A 22,084-nucleotide genomic window follows, 5' to 3' on the forward strand; every position below is an offset into this window, starting at 1 on the left:
TTATCACTTTGGAGATCTGAGATGCACCTCTAATCTCCACTAGCATGTAAAATTTCTGCATGTTACACTTCCTTGCTAAATCCTTCACTCTGATAGAAGTCAGGTGACATTTGACAATTTCTGGAATGAGCATCAGAACTGTAGTCACATACATGCTACCACTATGACCACCTTGTAGTAAGTGCATCAGAGAATTACCTTGAAGAGGTTTCCTTTCAGGTATTTGAGTCAACTGGGAAAGAAATGATTAGGGAAATAAAATTTGCATCACTGAGTCATAACTCTGGAGCAGACTTGCATAAGTCAGTCACCAGGATATGTGGCATTTAAAGTTTGTCATGTTAACATTAATAAAACTAAAATAGCAATTTTTCAGTGTGTGTGTATATGTGGTTCTACATACATGTTCAGGAAAAGACAAAGTTGAAGCGTGAATTTTAATCTTAGATTTCTTTTGAATACATGCTATACAAAATAATCTTTAATAATGTGAGCCATACCTACCTGAAAGTAATACAACAAAATACTGTGTCATGCTAAAATTTTGTTGGAGGCGTATATAATCTTTAATTATCTTTATTCTGAATTGTGTGTACCAGAGGTGGTGATGTAACAAATAAGGGAATACAGCTCTTAGATATCCAGCTCCTAATGCCAACTTCATAATTGTAAATCTTTTATGCTTCCTAAATTTTACTTAGCTGATAGTGAGAAAGCAGTTCTCCTGGTGATTGCTTATCACTGTAAATAAATGTACAAAAAAATATGTGGCTTTTCAGTTATATTTCTCTCTGATTTTCACCACCACTTTGGAGAGCTTCTGCAGAGTAGAAGGAGAGGTTTGTGATAAACATACAAAAGAGTAGAAATTCCTTGCCTACTCTACTTCAAAAATTCTCATCTACTTGAATTTGTGGCATCTACAGCAATACAAATCATATAGATCCAGATCTTGAACTATTATGATACCATTTTTCTTAACCAACAGCTCACCCCACACTTTTTTCTAGTCTTTTATATTTATTTGCATTTTATGTCTGTCTGCTGCTACTGAAAGAAGTCCCCAGGGTGTCTGCAAAGAAAAGGTTTTGCTGCAGTTTCCTGTCACTGGCTAGATCTGTAGGGAAACGAAATTAGATCTGCTTCTTTATAGGAAAATCACAAGACTTGGGTGATTGTCTTTTGGGAGTCCTGGCCTGCTTTAGGAAACACTGCCTTCCAATATTATTTTTTTTAACAAAGAGAAAAATTTTGTGAGGTAAAGGAGGAGGAATGAAAGAGAAAAATAGGTTTCTTGTTTTACAGCTTATGGGCATCTGTAAAGGACTAATATCTTGGTGATCCTTATATTGTCCGTTGGAGAAGAAACTTTTCTTTCATATGACTGTACTCAGGACAGAATATTAAGGAACTACTAGGAGTTAAACTACTACACACATAAGGAAAGTTCCTGTTACTATCGAGAAAGAGAAACATGACAATGTGATACTATTTCTATCAGCCGTCTGAAAACACTACTTTTGTTAGTGTCATCTGCTCATCTGCCCTGAGAGCTTGCTTGCTAACTTTTCTAAGGCATTGCCACCTAATACAGCAGAACTTTGGATTTTAGCCACAGAAATTTAACTTTGGTACTATTTTACAGAGTTTCTGGACTCCATCATGATCAGACCTCTGCACCCTGGATTACTGTCCTAATCCTATGAAATAGAGTATCCTATTTGAAAAAGTAACTTGTAGCACAGGTATGCGGCTGTCCTTTCATGTCAGTTAAAAAAAATACATTTCATGGAATCACAGAATTGGTCAGATTGGAGGGGAGCATGGTGGGTCATCCTAGGGCACATGGCACATAATTACATCCAGATATGTAATTGTGGAATATCTCCAGCAAGGGAGAATCCATAACCTCTCTGCGCAATCTGTTCCAGTGCTCAGTCAGTCACACAGTAAAGTTCTTCCTCGTGTTCAGCTGAAACTTCCTGTGCATCAGTTTCTGCCCATTGCCTCTTGTCCTATTGCTTGGCACCATCAAGAAGAGCCTGGTTCCATCCTCTTGGCACCCACCCTTTAGATGCTTGCACACATTGGTGAGGTCCCCTCTCAGTCCCTTCTTCTCAAGGCTGAACACACCCAGCTCCCTCAGCCTTTCCTCATAAGAGAGATTCTCCAGATCCTTGATCCATGTTGACCCCTTTCATATGTTGATATCTGTAGATGTCAACAGAGATATGTAGATTTCATATGTTGATAAAATTTTCTGCTTAGTTTTGTAAGTTTATTTATTAAGGGCTTTGCTATAAAACCAGTGAGTAACACTACTTCATAGTTATTTGATTCAATGATAGAAGTTTCATTTAAATAAATTGTGCTAGCAACATTAAATTGCACTTGAGCAAATGCAGAATAAAATTTATAATGTCAACTTCAAAAGAGTCTTGAGTGGGTCATGGTTGATGATATGTTGTAATTATGTATGTGAGGAGCAAACATTACATTAATAATGAAATACTGATAAATAATCTGCAATGTTAACGTAGTGCAAGCTCAGGTGGAGTGCTATGTAAAATCAGTTTTGTTTGATTTTAAATTTGTAATAAAGTCGACAAGTAAAAATAATTCTTATAAAAATAGCACTGATTCTGTTATAATTTAATAATTTTCAAAGTTTGAGAAAGTGGCTTTTCAAATTTAATGTTAAAACTTCTGTAGCTGTGATGGCTTGTAAATGAACAGCTGCATCTTCATTGCCAGAGGCTGAAATTAAGGTCCCAAAATCCATGCTATGGATTTTGAATTCCATAGCATGTTAGCAAGAAACTTACAAATATAGAAAGTCTCATGTTCTAAAACTCAGCACAATGCATGTAATATTCATGGTTACTAAGGCAAACAAAATGCAACCCTAACACTAAACACAGCAGTGAAAAATACCATAGAAATTAAAAAGTACCAAATAACAAGGCATGTCATAATCAACAGAGTAATGCGGTAAATTTTTTGCTTATCTTGTATTTGAAAACTTAAATTTTAGATGAAAATGTATTCCTTTACCTCATCTGTACATCTCATAATTTAGTTATTCAAGTTAAAATCTCACCTGTTGTTTAAGCTGTTTCTTTTTTTATCTCTTTTTTGTTCAGCTTGGTATCGAGTTGTTAACTCAGTTTCTGTTCTTTCCTTTGTACATGCATAAACACCTCAGTTATTACTTTTTTCCCTATCATTTAAATAATTTAATCCTACCTAGAACCCTACAGTATGCAGTGTTTTCTTAGGAGTGGTACAAAAAGCTGGGAATAATGCAGGGATTGGGGAATATGATTACAGTCTCATATTTCTTCATCTTTGAATATAACTATCATGAATGTGATTCAGGCAGTTTGTTATCAGAATATGTCACAATACAAAAAAAAATTAGCCATGTGTTAATTGCCTGTGAGCAGGCAATGCAAATTCAATAGAAGTCAATATTCATTTTCTACACCTGGCAGAGTATAGTTGCCCAGTATTTATTTACTAGCCAAAAAGTTTAAAGCTAGCTTTAAGGAAGAATTAGTGCTGCAAGTATCCCTCTAAAGACATGTGGTCTGTTTGATAGACATGTTTCTAAGGACACCATTTGTGACTATAAGAAAGGTTTACACACTTCATTGAAAGGCAATGTTCAAAATGTACTAGTCCTAGTTTATCAGAAACATTCAAAAAGGCTGAATACCCCAATGCATAATAATTGAATTTTGATTTTTTTAATAAATATATGCATATCCCATTGCTTCTGAATGATCATTGAGAGGATTTTGAATAAGACAATTTGTTTGATCAGTCTCAGCATTACCTCACCTGATGTTTTTGTGAAACAATGTTGGAGCCTTTATGAACATGAACTGCATTTGACAAAAGAGTGAACTTCTCACAGATAATAAAATTCTTACATGTATTTTAAAGATAAGCATCTGTGGACTGGAGAATGATGCTATGAAGGCCTCTACTAAATGAAGGCAACAGCTTATGCCTATATTTGCTGTCCCCAGACTTTGAAAAGCTTCCATCAGAGGCTTCATGAAATTACTTGGATTTTTTGATGTTATTGTGATTCTGATTATGCTTTTTCTTAAGAGAAAAAAATTAAACAAAAAAGTGCATTTTTATCATTAAGGTGTAAATAATTCATGGATTAATTTGGTCATTTGTGAGAAAATTTAAGAATCTAATTGGACTGGTAAGTTCTTTTTCAAATGGGCAAAAACAATTTCCTTGACTTAAAGCAAAATCTCATGAATGATCAAAGAATAAGGATTCTACTGCATCTGGGTTTTTTTCCTCATTTTAGGATGTATTAATCTATTATTAAGTGATTATATGTCTTTTACAATTCTCCATGTTTATTTAGTGCTAAAAAAGATTTTAGAATGAATAGGAATTTAATTTCTATCTGGTTTATTAGTTTTGAGGAAACTTAAAATTGGATTTGGAGAAAGCTTGTAGATTTTAAAACCCAACACAATTCTGATATGCTTGGTCAATAACAGCACAAGGAGCAGTCCCCTTACATCCTTTACACTGTGAAAACAGAGGATATGTTATTAATAATAAAGCTTTTTCAATTCGTGGCTTGTTCTGAGTAGGTACAAATTAAAGTTTCAGAAAAGAATATGACTGTGTATAGCTGTGAAATATCTAAATCGATACAAGATATCAGTGGACAGTTTTCACTTCGTTTATAATTGTTAATGTTTGTGATTAGAAACTACTTACTGCAACTTTTTTATTTCTAGACTAGAATAAGTGCTTCATGCTAGGCTTTTGCCTGAAAGTAGTACAGAACTCTTCATTTGTCATTGTTTGTAGCTGAATTTGTTTCACTTCGGAGAGCCATTTTTAATGTTCTTTGCATGCACGTGCAGAAACATGCGCTAGACATATTTCAAATATCTATATCAAAAAAGGCATAAAACATGGATATTCTTATATGCAGTCAGTTCTCCGATTAAAAATTTTTGATTGAAAAAGCTGAGCTGTGTTTATTTTGGGGTATAGTTATTTTGACTATGTTTTGGTCAAAATGTTTTACTGACTGGTAAGTAATAAGTATTCTGCTGTCGTAAATTACTTGACTGGTGCAAGTTCTTCTCCTGCCTTTTCCTCAGCTTTTGTTGTTTCTAGTCAATTCTCCTGTTAGATAATTTTTCTCAATCTGTAACATCTCCTTTGATGTTAAGTAGTGTTAGTTAAGAGTTATTAAAAGTTTTAATTTCCAGTGCTTTGGATGTACAAATTTTAAAATTAATTTTCCCATTCAATTTATTTCAATACTACTCTTTTCATATTGTGAAAATTTAACTACTTTTCTCTGTTTACTGACACTTAAATGTATTCTTGAAAATGCATATTGTTAGCATTTAAATTACATTCCCAATCTTAACAAGCCATCATACTGCACCTTTTCCACAGATTAACATATTTGGGTCTTCTCTCCACAATCCAAAATTTTTTTTTTCCCCCCAAAAAAGATGTGAGCAAATGGCTAGTGAATAATGAACTATGAAATCTGAAAGACTCCACAAGTATTTAAGTTTTGGGGGCAAGAAAAAGTCATTATCTTTACTGATGGCAGGTGATATTAGAGAAAATAAAGAATAGGCCTCCTCAGGCATATATATGTATATATATATACGCATATTACTGCCATTCATTGACTTGCTAATGAATGTGAAAAATTGTGCTTTATTTGGTTAGATGATGTCACCTGAGCCTGTCACAATAACGTTAAAAAACATATCAGGGGACTACCACCCACTCTGATGCTGTTATTTCTGATAAGAGATCATAAGTTTTTGTGAGCATAAATGCTCTTTAATAATCCAACTCTTACTGGCCAGTGTGATCCTGCTGTAGGAGTGCCTATCCCTAAGGCTCTAAATGCTGTGATGGAAAGTGTAGTACCAAGTGGTACAGGAGGATTAGAACAGTGTTAGTATGTCTCTTCCCTCAAGAGGATTACTGGGCTTCAACTTTCCTGAAACAAGGAAGAAGGTATGCAGTTAGAAGAGTAGGGAGAGCATAGGAATAGGGACTGCACTCTCCCTCTTCCCCAGTCCCAAAACATGTACCTGCAGTGCTCCTCTGCTGCTGGAGAAGCTCTATGAGCATCCCTGGTTTAGTGTTGGGGTAAAAACGGACTTAAAAAGTTTGTTTAGCACTAGGCCATTCTTAGTACAGAATTCATATAGGTAGTTAGCATGGAACGGATACTGTTCTCAAAAGTTCACATTTCTCATTTATAAATCTACTGCGGTCCTATAAAAATGAGCTCTCAGGCAAATAGAAAAAGGGGACAATTTCACATGTATTTGTAGAGAGTCTGATTTTTAGAGGGGAACTTGTCTTTTCTTGCCTATTCAGGAGAAGAGCTGGTCAGGTTATTAATTCTGTAATGCTTGTTTTGTGTCATTGCACAGCAGGGTCATGGAGGAGTATCTGAGCATCAGTAACTTACTCAGATTCATTAGAAATTCCAGCCCACGAGGTGACTCTCTTGAAGACTATCAGGGAAAAAACTGTCCTACCTTGGAGTCATACGAGATACAGATTCCTCTTTCCCACTTATTTCTGAGGAGATATTTTGAGCATGATGTTCAGTGTACAGTTTAGCTTGTGGGGAGAGTTACACTTTAGGCAATTATATAGTAGTTTCATTTCAAGTGGATTTGTTTTTCATGGTGGTTTATACAGGTTGCTTGCGTAATGTACACATTACATTAATTCACAATGTTTTAATGGTCTCTTTGCAAAATGAAGGTAAGTGTTTACTCTACCTTCCAGGAAAAGTTTTCTAACCACAATGTGAGTGTGTGGTTAGATTTGATTTTACTGTTTTAATATGAAATCTTTTATAATTTTTTTTAGCAACTGCTTAATAACCTGACAGTCTCCATCAGAGACAGTATCTTGTATGGATTTGTGTTAGAAATTATTCTTCTTTTAGCTTATCAAATTCTATCTGATTTGAGATACTGGAAGATTAACAGATGTCTGCTAGATATTTAATAAGCACATTTAAGGTTATTAAAGAATTTCTATGTTAGAATATATGGGAAAGCTTAAACCAGGACCTGTTAGAAAAGTTTTTCTTTCTTTTTTTTTTTTTTTAAAGGTAGCTTCAGGATTTCCATCTTGAGGAGAAAAAAAAAAGAAAAAAGGGAGGGGAGTAGACATGACAGAGTGCAAAAGAACCAAATGTCAGATATTCCTTACAGGAGTCTCATGAACTTGATGTAATGCAAGAAAAGGCATGAGTTTTTCTTGTAGACATATTATATGGCAAATATTTATGAATTTATATAAATTTTCTGATGGGTGGAAATGAACCTGACATTTGCTTTTGAGGAAAATATCTGTTTATTACACTTCCGTTTACCTCTTTACTGCATCAAAATCATTTTACGTAATGCTTTATTTCCACACCCAGTCAATGCTTTTAATGTTGCTATAGTAATTATTTTAGCTTTAGTATTCAGAGGAATTCAATATTTATGTTGTAGCTGTCTCTGGAAAAGTTTCCTGTTATGTGCGTATATAGCAAACCTTTGAAGAGCCTGGCATCTAATCTAAACTAACTCTCACAGTTCTTATATAGGTAAGGGAGAGAGTTTCTTATCTTTGTGGGATGATTCCATCTAAAGGTAGATGGGGTGCACTGTTCATGGATGTCCCTGTCTTTCTTAATCATATACCATGGACTCAGTGCATGAATTCTAGAAAACTAAATTTAAAGGGAGACAAATGCCATTCATGCAAAAAAGCAACAGAGTTGCTATAAAAGGGTTCCAGTCTGACAATCAGGAAGGAGCCTGGAAGACAAACGAAAATAAGTGTGGCATACTGAATGCTTGAGCCATAGTCACAAACTCTTTCTACTTACTTACCATATAAATCCTTTACTAGAATTCCACTGCTGGGAAGCAATGGATTTAATTAAACATACAGCAGATACAATCTACTATGGGCAGAAGATGGATTTAGACTTGCTCTTTAGAAATGAAAAAAGAAGGTGCTAGATACGAAAAAATGTCTTTGTGCTTGCGCACTTGTTTGTATGTGCCTGTTCTGCTTATGGGCTATAATGCCTGCATCAAAATGGGAACTCATCCTGGTTTTGAAATCCCAACATTCTGCTTAGTCGGAAAGCAGAGGGTGTATATATGCATCTTTGTCTCTTTCATTTCTGGACTGCTATGTAGAATAATTTTAATGATACAGGTGCTATAGCATGTCTTTTTACATTTTATCCCTACCTGGAATTACTAATGTTTGTCTTGAACATTATAGATAAGGGTGATTTCTTTCAGGATCATGACTTAATTTAAAAAGCATTCAATATTAATAAGTATACTCTTAAAAAATCATGTTTCGATGGTCATATTTCCATGGTCAATATTTACTTGCAATATATGGAAAAAAATATACATGCAATTACAAATATTTTAATAGAATCTGGACCTTGAGTATAGTGCATTTACCTGAAGCTTGGTATTTGCTGCTTCCAAACAAATGAGTAGTAATAACTGTATTATGTGATTTGATTTCTTGAGAAGCTCAGTTTATCCAGGAGGATTTTCCAGAGCTTTTCACTGGCTTTTAAACTATGGAACTTGAGAAATATTTTTGAGGAGAAAAGTTCTATTGGTGATTTCAACTGTTATGACTCTAAATTATAAGATGTATCAGTTCCTACAATTTCTCAAAGTCTATATTTTACTGTTTAAATGGGCGGGTTTTTCCCTTTGGTATTTGTACGTGTAGGAGGTATTATGAACAGAGGTTCATATTCCTACAGCATAGCATAAAAGCAGTAATTGCCAACTGACCATTACTTTGCATGAAAAATATTCTCAAGTTCTTTTGTTAATATGAAAACTAATTCCAGATATCCTGAAAAACACGTCATTTTTTTCTTTCTATTCTGCAATCTCCTTCTAAATATAAGGTCAGTTATTTCTTTTCTTCAGCAGATAGGTTCTTGTAGTACTGTTGTGTGTGCTTGTTTCTTAATGATTTTGAAAGCATTGCTTTTCAGAGACTTTCATATTTTCACCAAACTTTGAGATTGTGTTTTTATTACATGTTTATTTATTTAGGTGCTTGCTGTTCATTATTAGGGGAAAAATAGTAACTTTGTGCAATATTCCAGGCACTCGTAATCTTAAAAGTATGTGAATAAGCAAATTATTATATTAAATTATTAGAAAAGATGTATAAGTACCATAGTAGCGAGCTCATTTCCTTTTGAAAAAGTGTTTATGAATCAGAAGTATATTGATGTACCTCAACCATGTTACCACTGTTAAGAAGAAAAATTTAAGCAGATTTCTCTACATTAGCGGAGAATACCATACCATTTGGGACCCTAACATGTGTCTCTTTTAATTGTTGGAACATGCAAATAAAAATGAATAAATTTATTATTTTGTATTTTATTTAAATTCTATGCTTTGTATTCCCATTTTTTTCTCATTGAAAGTGTTATGATGGAATCATGTGGGTTTCGTTTAGTTAAACAGTAGTTCATTTGTTATAGATAATTTTACAAATAACATATTGAGGCAAACATTCCTGCAAACAAAATTAATAAAAACATAGTGCTTCACAAAACCATAGCAAGACAAAATCTCTGGCCTTTTTGTTTGGTTTTGGAGAAATTCACCAGCTTTTACAGTGGAATCTATAATGGTTTTATGAATAACTCTTAAACAAAGACTAATAGTTGTAATCCTAAGACAGTTCAATAATAATCAGGAATTCTTCATCTCTATATAACTAAATTGCTGGGAAATCATAACCAAATCCTTAGCTGATACATAACAAAATGGTTTATATTCAAGGGATTGTTGACTTTGTAAGATGATTCATCATCTCTTCTAAGCCTTTACTAATTATGAAGTCTGAATTTTTTTATTTTCCATGGTTTCTCTCTCACATAAGAATAATCTGTTTCTTCAGACTCATAACTACGGTAAACCTGGATTTGTGTAATTCAGTCTTGTGACCAAATCACAATGGACTGTACACTTGAAGTTTTCATATGATTCTGAGGATTCATATAGTTCATAAATTTTACAATATTTTTAGACTTGATCCATTTCAATATCTGAATTCTAGTGAGGAGGTCATTTATTTAATTCAAGTAAAAAAAATTGGTATATAAGTGGGTATGAATATGTATGTACACATATATATGCATAGCTGTCCATATGTCATACCTAAAAGATGTGTTACCAACATGACTACAGCAGTCAGGTTCTTCTGCTAAGGGTGGTAAGGCTTTCTGTGAACACCTCCTTATTTGTGTGAGTGTTCTGCGTAAATAGTTCCAAAATTATTTTGTGCAGAACATCAATGTCTTAGAATTTCGACCAGCCCTTTTTTCTCCTTTCAGTTTGGGAAGTCTAAGATCATCAAGCTTTGCTTTGAGAGAGAAATGTCTCTCTGTCTGTGAAGAATATGGGTACAGGCTTTATATTAAGACCAATATAATGCTCTGTCAACAAACAAAGGTAAAAAGCACAGGAGAGAGATAGGAACTGAGAGAAAACTTTCTTGTTGAGATTTCTATGACATTTCACACATATATGGGCTGTTCTTATGTGGTACATTTAAGATTGTGTACATTTTATCATTTGTATGGCAAAGGTTTTTCATGTCCGTTTAAGGCATTATGAAATACTGCTAATGCATTTGAACATATAGCATTTTTATTGTCTGACTTTAATCGCTGAGGTTTTATGCAAATGTAGAGTGGAAATGTTACATGCAAGGAAGAGTTTTTCATAATTTCATGTTAAGCAAGTTATTGACAATTTTTATTTTTCTTGGGAATGGTATCAAAGCACAGACCTGTTTTACCAAGAGCTTTTGCAAGATTAGTTTTTGGCTGAAGCAATCTATGTCGTGTTATATAGAATCCCACTCTACCAGCCAGTTGATCATGGGTCACAAAAATACATGTATGGGAAGTTGGGGTTAGTTAGACTGCTGTAATGGGAGCTCTCAAATAAAAACCTTAAAGGAAATAAGTTGTGAGAGACTGAGTCCAGCCTTTCATTTAGTAAAGGTTTTAGCTTTGGCTTCTCTCTCAGGTTCTCTCTTAATATCAAAGAAATTGGTGCGGTAGTCTGGAAAAATACAAGGAGATTTAATTAGTGGATGTATTGGGATTACCCTGGGCTGGTATGGCATTGTACTTTTTAGGTTTTCAAATTCTCTTTAAGATTGATGTAAAAGCCCAGTGAAAAGTTTATAAACTTTATAAACTACCTTTCTGAAAGGTACAGTGCATTCCCCAAAATATTTCAACTAAGGTTCCTAAAACACAGAAGCACATTTAACATTCAATGAGCATTTCTGTGAGTACAAAAGAACTCTTACACGTTGAATCAGAGTCTTTAAGAAAACATTTAAAAGTTTAGTGGCAACCATGTATAGATGCTTGCCAGTTAAGTACAGAAATGCAAGCATCAAAAGCATCAGCATCGTTTATCCTGTTGCATCTCCTGCATTTATTCCAATGATTGCTTTAAAGGGTGTATCAGTTGTCTAATAAATAAACAATAACCTTCTCAAAGAAAAAACTCTTGATCTGTGTTTTTGAAGTTCTTGACAAAATTAGTGTGGTGTCCAAGTATGAGAAATAAAAATATAGTTTTATAGGCGTATCATGAAGTTGTAAGATATCCAAGTCTCAGAGTGGACTTGGGTGTCAGGGTCTTTTTCAGCTGGTTAAGAGAAATATAAAAATTCCTAAAAATTAAAATCTTTCGGAGCCATGTGAGAGTTTGGTACGCAGGGGTTTCTTTTCTCTCTTTGGGCTAAGAACAAAAGATCTGTCACTTCTGACAGAGGATGGCCAATGGCCAATTAGAAAAAAGGGAAAGCCCCTTTTCAGAGAAAAGAAACCTTTTTAGGCAAAAGTGAATATATTAAGCTTATCTGAAAAAGGTGGGATTTTGTAAACCCAAGTGGTCTTTTCTTCACAAAGAACTCAGTGTGAGACTAAACCCAGCGTGCTGAATAAATTCTTTGGTTTTGTTTCATAAGTTTTTGCCATCTTTCTAAATTCAAGGGAAAAACTTTTCTCACAGAAGGATATTTATCAGAAGTAAAATTTTAGATAGTTAAATGAGGTGTAAGGAAAAATGAACAACTAAAATAAAGTTACTGCAAACTGTCTAGATTTTAGGTCTAATTTATTAGATTTCAAAACAATTTTTTATTTGCTTATTTGTAAATTGTGTGATGCCTGCTAATGGTTTCATCTTTCCCTCTCCAGTGGAACTACAGAGATAATGCCATGTCTAGTTTCATATTAAAAAAAAAAAAAAAAAAAGGCAAAACAGGCCCAAATGGTTTCATCTTTCCCTCTCCAGTGGAACTACAGAGATAATGCCATGTCTGGTTTCATAATAAAAAAAAAAAAAAAAAGGCAAAACAGGCCCAAAAGGTTCTCCCTAAAAGCTAAATAAAATAAAAAACTGATTAATATTTCTTTGGGTTTTTTCTTTGTTGGTTTTAAAAATCAATTTTTGATGAGTAGTACAGACAAGTTTTTTTTGTGCATTTGCATTCTGCCTTTTTTTTTATTAAAAAAGTTAAAACCCACACATGCAAATTGAATTTTAATTCTGATGTAAGGGGAAAGAAACCATGCTGCCCTTGCTGAAAAGTAGAGCACATAAAAATACTGAATAATTTACTTGGTTTCCTTAGAAAAACCAATCATTTCATGATTGTAGCAACATCAGCAGCATGTCTTTAGATTTTTTTTCATATTTTGTAGCCACATGCAAGCTTCTGTCGTGGACTTTATTATCATTGAACATACATAAAAACAGTTTTCTGGGTTTATTTAGTGTACAGGGATGATGATCACCTACTCTACATGTGGCCATTTTCTGTGTCAAAATTATTCTTTTCTTGTGTATGTTTTATATCTTCATATGTAAAAGGCAGTGTACAATACCTGACCCTAATACCTATTTGAATTGTAGATAATTTAAAAAAATAGAATAACTTCATATTGGCTATGCTTGCACTAAATAAATAAAGGCACTGATTACTTGGATTTTCTTTAAGTCAGCTATTTCAAAATGTATTTTAAATACATACTTTGAAAATCATATGACAAAAAGTATGTTTATAGATGGCTGAGCTTTTTGTTCACAGCAGTGTGAAAAAAAGAGTGGATACAACTGTTGAACAACTGAAAATGATAAGCAAATTTGACGATTTAATTCATACACTAGTGGAGCCTAAAAGATTTTAAAATAACAGAAATTTCACCAGCTTTAGTGGTTCATAGGCTTATTTTTGTTATACAGGTTGGTCATGTAGTTGGCAGTTTTCCTTTTGCATGACTCTTGTAAATTATTGTACTCTACTAACTGAGTGAAAAGCTATTCCAGTTTTGTGAAGGAATATGACAATATCACTTCAGAAGATTAAAACAATTACAAACTACACATGTGTACAATTTCGCCACAACTTATTGTACAATTTATTTTTTTCCTGTGGACATAGCTCTCAAAGCAAAGGTGCTACTGATGTGATGTAATTTAAATGTGCTATTGTTGTGATGCAGTTTAGAACTTTATCTCTGTGTAAAATGTGCTTTTTGCACAATTGTATTTCTTCATGGAACAGTGATTTCCGAGCACTGCATCCTGGTTTATACATACTAAAATGTAGTGTGTTTGGTCTGGAGCATGACATAAAGCATATCTTTGTTATGCGGCACTTTCTAAAATAGCACTGATTGCAGAATACCCTTTAGTCGCTTAGTGTCAAGTTTAACAAAATTCTTACTTAGCATCGACTGTTTTCCTTTCAAGTGTTTTGACAGAAGTCATCCCTGTTAAGTGCTTTCCGAACTGGGCTCCGGTAGCTTGTCTGTAACCTGATCTGTGTTTTGTTTCAGTGTGTTGTCTGCTGACCTAGAGAACACATGCATTAGCTGCATTGATCAGTGCACCTCACATCTCATCATTTAGGAGACAATTAATACTGCCTTGTAAAGACTCCCCAGAGCATTTTCTTAGAGCTGGATTGCTTTACGCAGAAACCACAGGAGCAAAAGGAGGAGGCAGCCAAGTAGGAAAAAGAAAAAAGGCATTAAGAAAGCTTTGTCTAGAAACCAAGTTCCTTTTGCTTTGGTGACTTTCACTCATGTCATTTAAACACCCTTTTCTGATGGGGCACTTGGAAAAGAAAATTGACTGTATTTTGAAGTTGATTTGTTGAAAGGACACTGTTAGAGGTCACATAAATATTCTAAAATGTTCCTCTTGAGAAATATGCATTTGATTGTGATACTTGTATAACTTGCTGTTAAAAGTGTAATAATTTTAACTTTATATTTTTTTCAAGGATTATTAAACTGACATCTTTTCAAATATTGACATGTTTTAATCTTAAATTTATTTACTTTTAAATAACATACTTAGTAGAGAAGAAAAAGTTTTTCTAATTGTCATTTTTGCTGTAGTGTTTCCTCCAAATTGTTAAATTTCAGGCTGCCTGATACTTAAGATAAAAGACAGATTTTAAGTATACATGAATATGTTAAGTTAACAAGGAGGTAGGGCTCTAAGTGTGGTCCTTCATCTTTTAGTAATAAAATATTTAATATTAGAGATTATCCACAGAAGCAGGTGAGAAACATTCAGTAATAAACCCCAAATTTTTCTTGCAGATTACTAAGGTTACCATACTATTCGCTGTTAAAGACTATGTTGCACTGTTGTAACGAGCGTATCTTCAGATATGCTTAGGATAACAGTTGATTATACAGACTTAAAATTTATAAAAGGGGAATTTTAGGGAGAAGGTTGCTTACCACCCTGGCGCATTAATCTATGATGCCAACTAATATGTTGTGAACTCCAGAAATTGTTGCAAATTTGTTAGTATTTACATTACATTGTAATTTTCATCTTTTTAGGTAGAGTGAATGAATTTTATGTGAGGAAAGATTCATTTGTAGTCTTGTCAATAGTATTTACTAGAGGTATGTCAAACAACAAAAATGATTATATTTATTTTGTGGTAATTCCTTGGCTCAGATTTGCTATTTTGCTCCCCCTCCCAATATTCTTGAAGCAAAATGTGCACTGACATTGAATAGAGATATGTATCTGGCATATCTTTGCAGCACAGTAATATCTTGATAGTTCATGTTATAATTTTCTTCTGTTAGTAGAACTGTTTACTGGTATTTGAAGGCAACAATGAGGCAATAAAAATAATTAAATTTCATATATTGTAAGTGTAAAAAATGTGTTTGTGGAAGTATGTATTACATGAAATTTCTAAGTGGTTCTACTTGGACATCTAGGTTGTCTTGTGTTGGTATTCCTGCAGACTAAAAGTGGAAACTACAATATTCCCTTTAAGTTTTTTTTTTGTTTGGTTTGGGGTTTTTTTTGTTGGTTTTGTTTTTGTTTTGTTTTTTTTTTTGGAGGTTGGTTTTTTTCCCAGCTCCTGTTAGATCCTGTTTTCCAAATCAAAACTGATTTTCTGGAACCTATTCAAGTGGTTTGATATGTGGAATACAGAACATGGATTTTTTTCAGTGAAATGTCATACTTTTATCCTTAGGATCAATACTGGGGAGTGGACGTTATATTCTTTCTCTAGTGAGGATGTATCAAGCTGTAATCCAATATGTAAAAAAGTCTTTTTTTGCTATACAGTGAAGCCATACATAATCATCTACAAACAGTCTCATCACAAAAAAATCAAGGAAGTATTTTTCCACAGTTCTGCGTCCATCTTTAGACATCCTGTAGATGTTTTTAATTAAGAAATCAATAAAAAAGAACTGGTGTGGGCTTTTTTTGTATTACAAACAGAACAATTTCAGTTTGGAAAAAGGTTATGCATGCTCTAACTGATATTATCCAGGCTGACTTGGAAAGTTAGCGTTTGTAGGACCTACACAAATAGGAGTTGTTTAAAACATCTTCACATCATCATGTGATCTTTTGGAAGTCTCTCCATTCATTTATGTGTTTACTGAGGTATTGCTAGTTGGTTTACTAAGGTTGCTACAAATGCCATCTTTGTGGCCTAATTGAAGCAGTTTGTAGGATCTTGAAGAATCCTCGTCATTCAGATCAACTTTTGTGTTTGCAGGTACTACAGAGCGGGTGTGTCTGATCCAGGGAACGGTGGAAGCACTAAATGCAGTTCATGGCTTCATTGCAGAGAAGATTCGAGAAATGCCTCAGAATGTGGCGAAGACAGAGCCTGTCAGCATTCTACAGCCTCAGACCACTGTTAATCCAGACCGCATCAAACAAGTGAGTTTTTGGTTGGGAATAGAGTCACAGCAGCTCCTTAGAAGTCTTAAAACTTTAGGGCTGCAAGGGGTCAACATAACATGTTCTTTAAAAAAATGTTGTCTTACACTCTAGTAACCTGCTGGTACTCTTTTTCCTTGTACTTACATGTTCCCTGTTTTTCAGCAGTTCTTTTAGACAGTGTTTTATAAGTTTCAATGCCATGCTCTAATGTGTTTCTTTACTGTATAAGGTGATAATACACTTACAGGTTTTAGTTAAAGGTTGATGAATTTTAATCTTAAATTATGAACCTCTGTAAATCATTAGTGTTACTAAAAAATCACAGATTAACTGAATGTTTCCTACTTTTGTGTATATAAATAAAAACAAAAATGTTAATTTTTTTTTAGACCCTAAATTAGATACTTTAAAATCTTAGCTATAAAAACTTGGGATGTTTTCTACAATTATATTTTGTGTTATTTTTGACACCTTTTTACCTATTTCACACTGACTTCTTTCAAAATTTCTGGACAATGCAAAATGTATTTGCAAGGTATTATTGGCCTAATATTCTTTATTCTTTAATTTCTGTAAAAACTTTAATTAAAAAAACTTTGGTCTGTAAGAAGAATGGGAAATATGCATCATACAGGGTTTTAAAATATTTTCTATTGTATCAAATAAGAAAAGGATGAAGAAAGAAATGAGTGAACATTAGTAAAATTTTGTCTTGTCTCTCTATCCTATATAGGATAGATTTTAGTTTCTTACCTCTCCTATGTGGGAAAAGATTGTTTTGTCCTTCACACTAGCAAGATTCAGTTTCTTGTAATTTGGTAACTGTGTGCAATTACTTCACTTTGTATATAGTGACATACACAAAATACTTATATGAAGATGTGTTTGAAAGGGATGAGTTTGGAACAGACTACTTTAGATGGATGAAGCTATGCATAAGCCATTGATATTTTTAATATTTACTACTATATTATTTTTTCTGTATACAATAATTTTACATAAAAATTACTCAAGATAATTTATAAGAAAAAACTAAAAAGAAAGCCCCAATTTTATAGGATTAGTTTCTCAATTATTAGACATGAAAATGATTATGCCTGAAAGAGAGAAAAACTTGAAGTGAACTATATTTTAAGTGGCTTTTCTGCTAGTAAAATATTAGATTTTATGCCAATACTTCTTAACCCAGTGGGAAATGAATATTCTCTATTACAATAAAAGGTGCTTTTCCCATTAACCATGAAATAAAGCTAATTTTTAAATAAACCGGTAAGATCCTGAGAAACTAGATGACAGAGCTATTTAATGACATGTCTAAATACTTCCTCTCTTGTACCTAAAGATGATTATCTTGTCCTCCACAGTTTCCTTCAGAAAATATAGTTGCAAAGTTGTTGAGGTTGGGTTTTTTTTACTTGGGGTGTTTGTTTTTATTGGTTGGTTGGTTTGGTTTGGTTGATTGGTTAGTTGTTACTTGTTTGGGGCTTTTTTATTTGGATTTTTTTGTTTGTTTGCAGGGTTTTTTTGGTTTTTTTTGGTTTTTTTGTTGGTTTGGTTTTGGGTTCTTTTAGGCTTGGTTGGTTTGGGGTTTGATGGTTTGAAATGTTAAGTTCAATTAAATTCTGGAGGGATGGATTAGTGAGCATAGGCACTGCTAATGAAGTTAAGACAGAATAAAGTACAATGTATACTAGCTCTACATCTTAAAATTTAAATATATTACTTGTATACATACAGATGCATAGTAATGTAACTGCAAATATTTGGGGATATGCATGTGCATATGTTAAACAGTTTTAACCACAATGAATTGTTTAACTTCTCTTTTATTGAAGCAACATCTATTCATGATAAATTAATACACTATAAATATTGACTCAATAAATCCAAAATTCTTTATTTTTGTCAAGAATTGAAATTCTTAGGTAGAGTTTACAGTGGATTAGTCTGTCCTCCAGTGTCAGAATATACTATATCTTAGTGAAAGACATAATAGCTCAATTTAAATATTTAAAAGGATAATATTTTATAACAGGTTATGATGATTTATAACTCCAGTGTTGTTATTTTTTTTAATAGCAGACAGATCACAATTTTACTAAAATGACCAGTATGATGTCTAATACAAGTAACTTAGAATGTTTTTTAAAAATAAACCTTATTAATTGCAATTTCTTCTTTTATACAAACTTCTACATGGTTCTTCCTGTCTCAGAATGTTAACCAAGAGCACTGACACATGAAGTATTACACGATTTGAGATGGAGAGTTGATTTGAAATAATAAATTTTATCTTCATTTAGGAACTCTGAAGATGTTTCTACCAAAAAGCAAAGGTAGTTTTCTCCCCATGAAAGACGATACCAGTAGTTGAAGCCTTGCGATGCCACCCATGTCTATATGAGCATGCATCTCTCATTTCTCTATTGGTATTTCTTTGTCTTGGGCTGCTTTATGCCAACACTCACCCTAGAGAAAAGAGCTAAGAAAGAAAATACCTCCTGGCTATAGATTCGATGAAGAAAGATGGTTGGTAAAACCTTTGCTGACTGCTTGAGTTTCAGCACTTTCTGTCTTCAAGAAAGGCATGGGACACACAGAGGCTGAGTCTGGCCTGGAATTTCTCCTTACTAATAGAAGTAACTATCTGAACATTCTGTCTCTTTAACTTATGCTTTTTCAGCTTCAGAAGATTTGTAAGCAAGTCTGTGTGGTTCCTTTTGAGCCTTCTCCAGTGTGTTTTTCTGTATCTCCTAATCCTATGGATTTATCAGTAGATACTAGGTAGTTGTCTTCTCCAAGTAGGTGTGACAGATGTTTAATCGACAAATGTTTTCATCTTTATCTCTACACAACATAGACAATCTCTTCATAAATGTCAACCATCTGTTATTTGTGAGTATCATCCAACAATAACCAATTCCTGTGCCCTTTTACTTCCCAGAAACTGCTGTGAGCTTCTAACTTCTCTTTTCTCTCTTTATTAATTGCAGTGTCATACCAACTCTTTCAAACCGCATTGTAACTCAGGGGTTACAAACCACATTCTATTCATAAATGATCATGAGCCTGAGTTTTTTTGTCTTTTTAATTAGCGTGCAAAGCTTTAAATTTCACCTCTAAATTAATAGCAGCTCTTATTAACAATTGAAAAGTCTACTTAAATTGGTCTTATCGCATCACCTTCTTCAGAAAGTATTACAGCTTCTTTGCAGGTTAGTTGAATTTTCCTTCCAGCTTTCAGTTGTTTTACAGGTAGCAGGTGTTGTAGCAGCCTGTCCAGGAAGCACATGGAAGCAGAGACAGCCATTGCAGAACTGTGCATTACATGGAAGGAAAGACAACTTATCTTAAAGATTACTCTGCTTCAAACAGGAGTTTACACTCTTTGGCCTTCTTAGATCCCTTCAAAACTGAATCATTATTTGATTCTATGAAATTTTTCTACACTATCAAAGCATAGAAAAGGATTTAGAATTTCTTCTTTGAAAATCTAGAGTAAATCCTTCACATATAGAACTTCCAATTAAAGTTTTCATTGGAACCAGTTTCACTTCAGCTTTTTCAGTAGATAATTAGTGTCTCATAAGCTAAATTTCTGTTTATTAGTCATGGTCTCAGACATTTCAGTCAAAATCTGCAGAAGTGAATATCGGAACTCAGATTTGTAATTTCATGTTCCACTACTGAAAACAACTGCTTTTACTTCAGAAATGTTGATCAACAACAACAAAAAAGAAATGTTCATAATTTTTAAATATAAAGTTTTGTTTTCAAGTGCTTAAATAGAATCTGATTTTAAGAATGCACATCTGAAAGTATTGGCTTAAATGAAGGATTTTTTTTAATAGGGTCTTTGGTTAGTTTGAGTTTTTTTAATATAGGTTATGAGTTCTTCAGACTACAGAAACTCAATAGACTTCATAGAATCATACAATGGTTTTAGTTGGAAGGTGACTTAAAGATCAGCTAGGTCCAACCCCTCTTAGACAGGGACACCTTCCACTAGACCAGGTTGCTCAAAGCCTCATCTAACCTGGCCTCAAACACTTCCATGGAGCATCAATGGCTTCTCTGGGCAACCTGTTCTACTGCCTCAGCACCCTCACAGTGAAGAGTTTCTGCCTAATATCTACTCTAAATCCACCTGCTTTCAATTTAAAACCATTATCCCTTGTCCAATCACTACTCTCCCTGATAAAGAGTGTGTCCCCTCTGCCCTATAAGCTCTCTTTAAGTACTGAAAGGCTGCTATAAGGTCTCCCTGAAGCCTTCCCATCTCAAGGGTAAACAATGCCAATTCTCTCAGCCTGTCTTCACAGGAGAGATGCTCCAGCTGCTGATCATCTTTGTGGTCCTGTTCTGGATCTTCTCAAGCAGGTCCTTCTTTGCTGGGGGCCCCAGAGCTGGATGCAGTTGAATTTTCCTTCTAGTTTTCAGTTGTTTTACAGGTAGCAGGTGTTTTAGCAACCTGCCCAGGAAGCACATGGAAGCAGAGATGGCCATTGCCATTTCTCCGTGTGGGGTCTCACCAGAGCAGATAGAGGGACAAACCCACCTCTCAGCCTCCTAGATACACTTTTGATGCAGCCCAGGATGCAGTTGGCATTATGGCCAGTGAGTGCACATTGCTGGATTGTATTCAGTTTTTCATCCACCAATATGCCTAAGTTCTTCCTCCTTAAGAAACCTTCATGGATTTCCTAAAATGCCTCTCCCTTCTGATAAGCCTTTCTTCTTTTCATCATTCATTTAAGGCAACAGTCTGTCACCTAGATGAAACTTATTAAAATGAAGAATATGAGAAAATAGCTCTTACAGTTTTCATTTGAAGTAAAAAGTAACAAGTAGCTTCATAGATCAATGTCTTTTCATCTAGTCAGCAATTTCTCATAAACTTTCATCACTTTCGAACATTGGTGAAAAATCACAGCAGTTACCATTCCGCAGTATATAGTAAGATATGCAGGTGTTTTTACAAGTTGCAAGAACAAAACAAAACAAAAAAAGTTTTCATTGTTTACTAAAGACTTCTGTAACTTGGATCCAATGGCAAAAGTTTAGCGTTCCATAAAAGTATGTATACTATATCCTGTCCCTCATGTGCTCTTGACTTAATTTTGGTACATGATCAGTGTTCTGTTTTCTCTTTCCTTTCAACAGTGTTGGATATAATCTCAATATGTATGCAAAACTGTTTATGACTGCAGTTAATGCTGTAGCTTATTACTAATTCTTCTGTACTTCAGAAGTGGAATGAGAATAGAATATTATGTTAAAGGATGAGCAGCAGCGTTCAACATTGCAGAAATTCTCAGCGGTGTTTTGGTTTTTAAGAAAATTATGAAGTTATATCTTTGTAGTTTTGATGGTATCTTTCTGAATTCCAAAGTAGCCCAGAATGAAAAGGTGGCCTTTTCTTCTAGGATGAGTCTTAGATCCATATCTTACGTGATTTTTTTAGGTCTATGCCTAGTTATATACTTGAGTTTTCTGGTATTTCTATGTAACAGAATAAACCAGATCTTGTAATAGTTTTGTGTTACTGTGACAAGTTTTGAAGAAAGAGAAGGTCCTGATTCTTTTTTGTCTCTTTTGCTGTAATATTAATCCTGAATCGTTCCCTCCATCCAGAGTTGCTCTGATGATCCAAATGGCACTTGGTGATTTGCTTTAAGTTTCTTACCCCTTCTTGGCCTCAACATAAGATAATCATCCTTTGACAT

General features: G+C 34.0%; 1 protein-coding gene across 2 annotated transcripts in view; it reads left to right on the forward strand.

The window, feature by feature from the left end:
* Positions 1 to 22,084, forward strand: part of NOVA1 (NOVA alternative splicing regulator 1) — a 152,805-nt gene that overhangs the window by 92,161 nt on the left and 38,560 nt on the right. For both annotated transcript variants that reach the window (XM_017820433.1, XM_017820434.1), the window contains exon 3: positions 16,189 to 16,355. In XM_017820433.1, coding sequence (XP_017675922.1) covers positions 16,189 to 16,355 — 167 coding nt within the window. The remainder of the gene's footprint in view (positions 1 to 16,188; positions 16,356 to 22,084) is intronic.

Source organism: Lepidothrix coronata, unplaced genomic scaffold (assembly GCF_001604755.1).
Source record: "Lepidothrix coronata isolate B3197 unplaced genomic scaffold, Lepidothrix_coronata-1.0 Scaffold83, whole genome shotgun sequence".
NCBI lineage: Eukaryota > Metazoa > Chordata > Aves > Passeriformes > Pipridae > Lepidothrix > Lepidothrix coronata.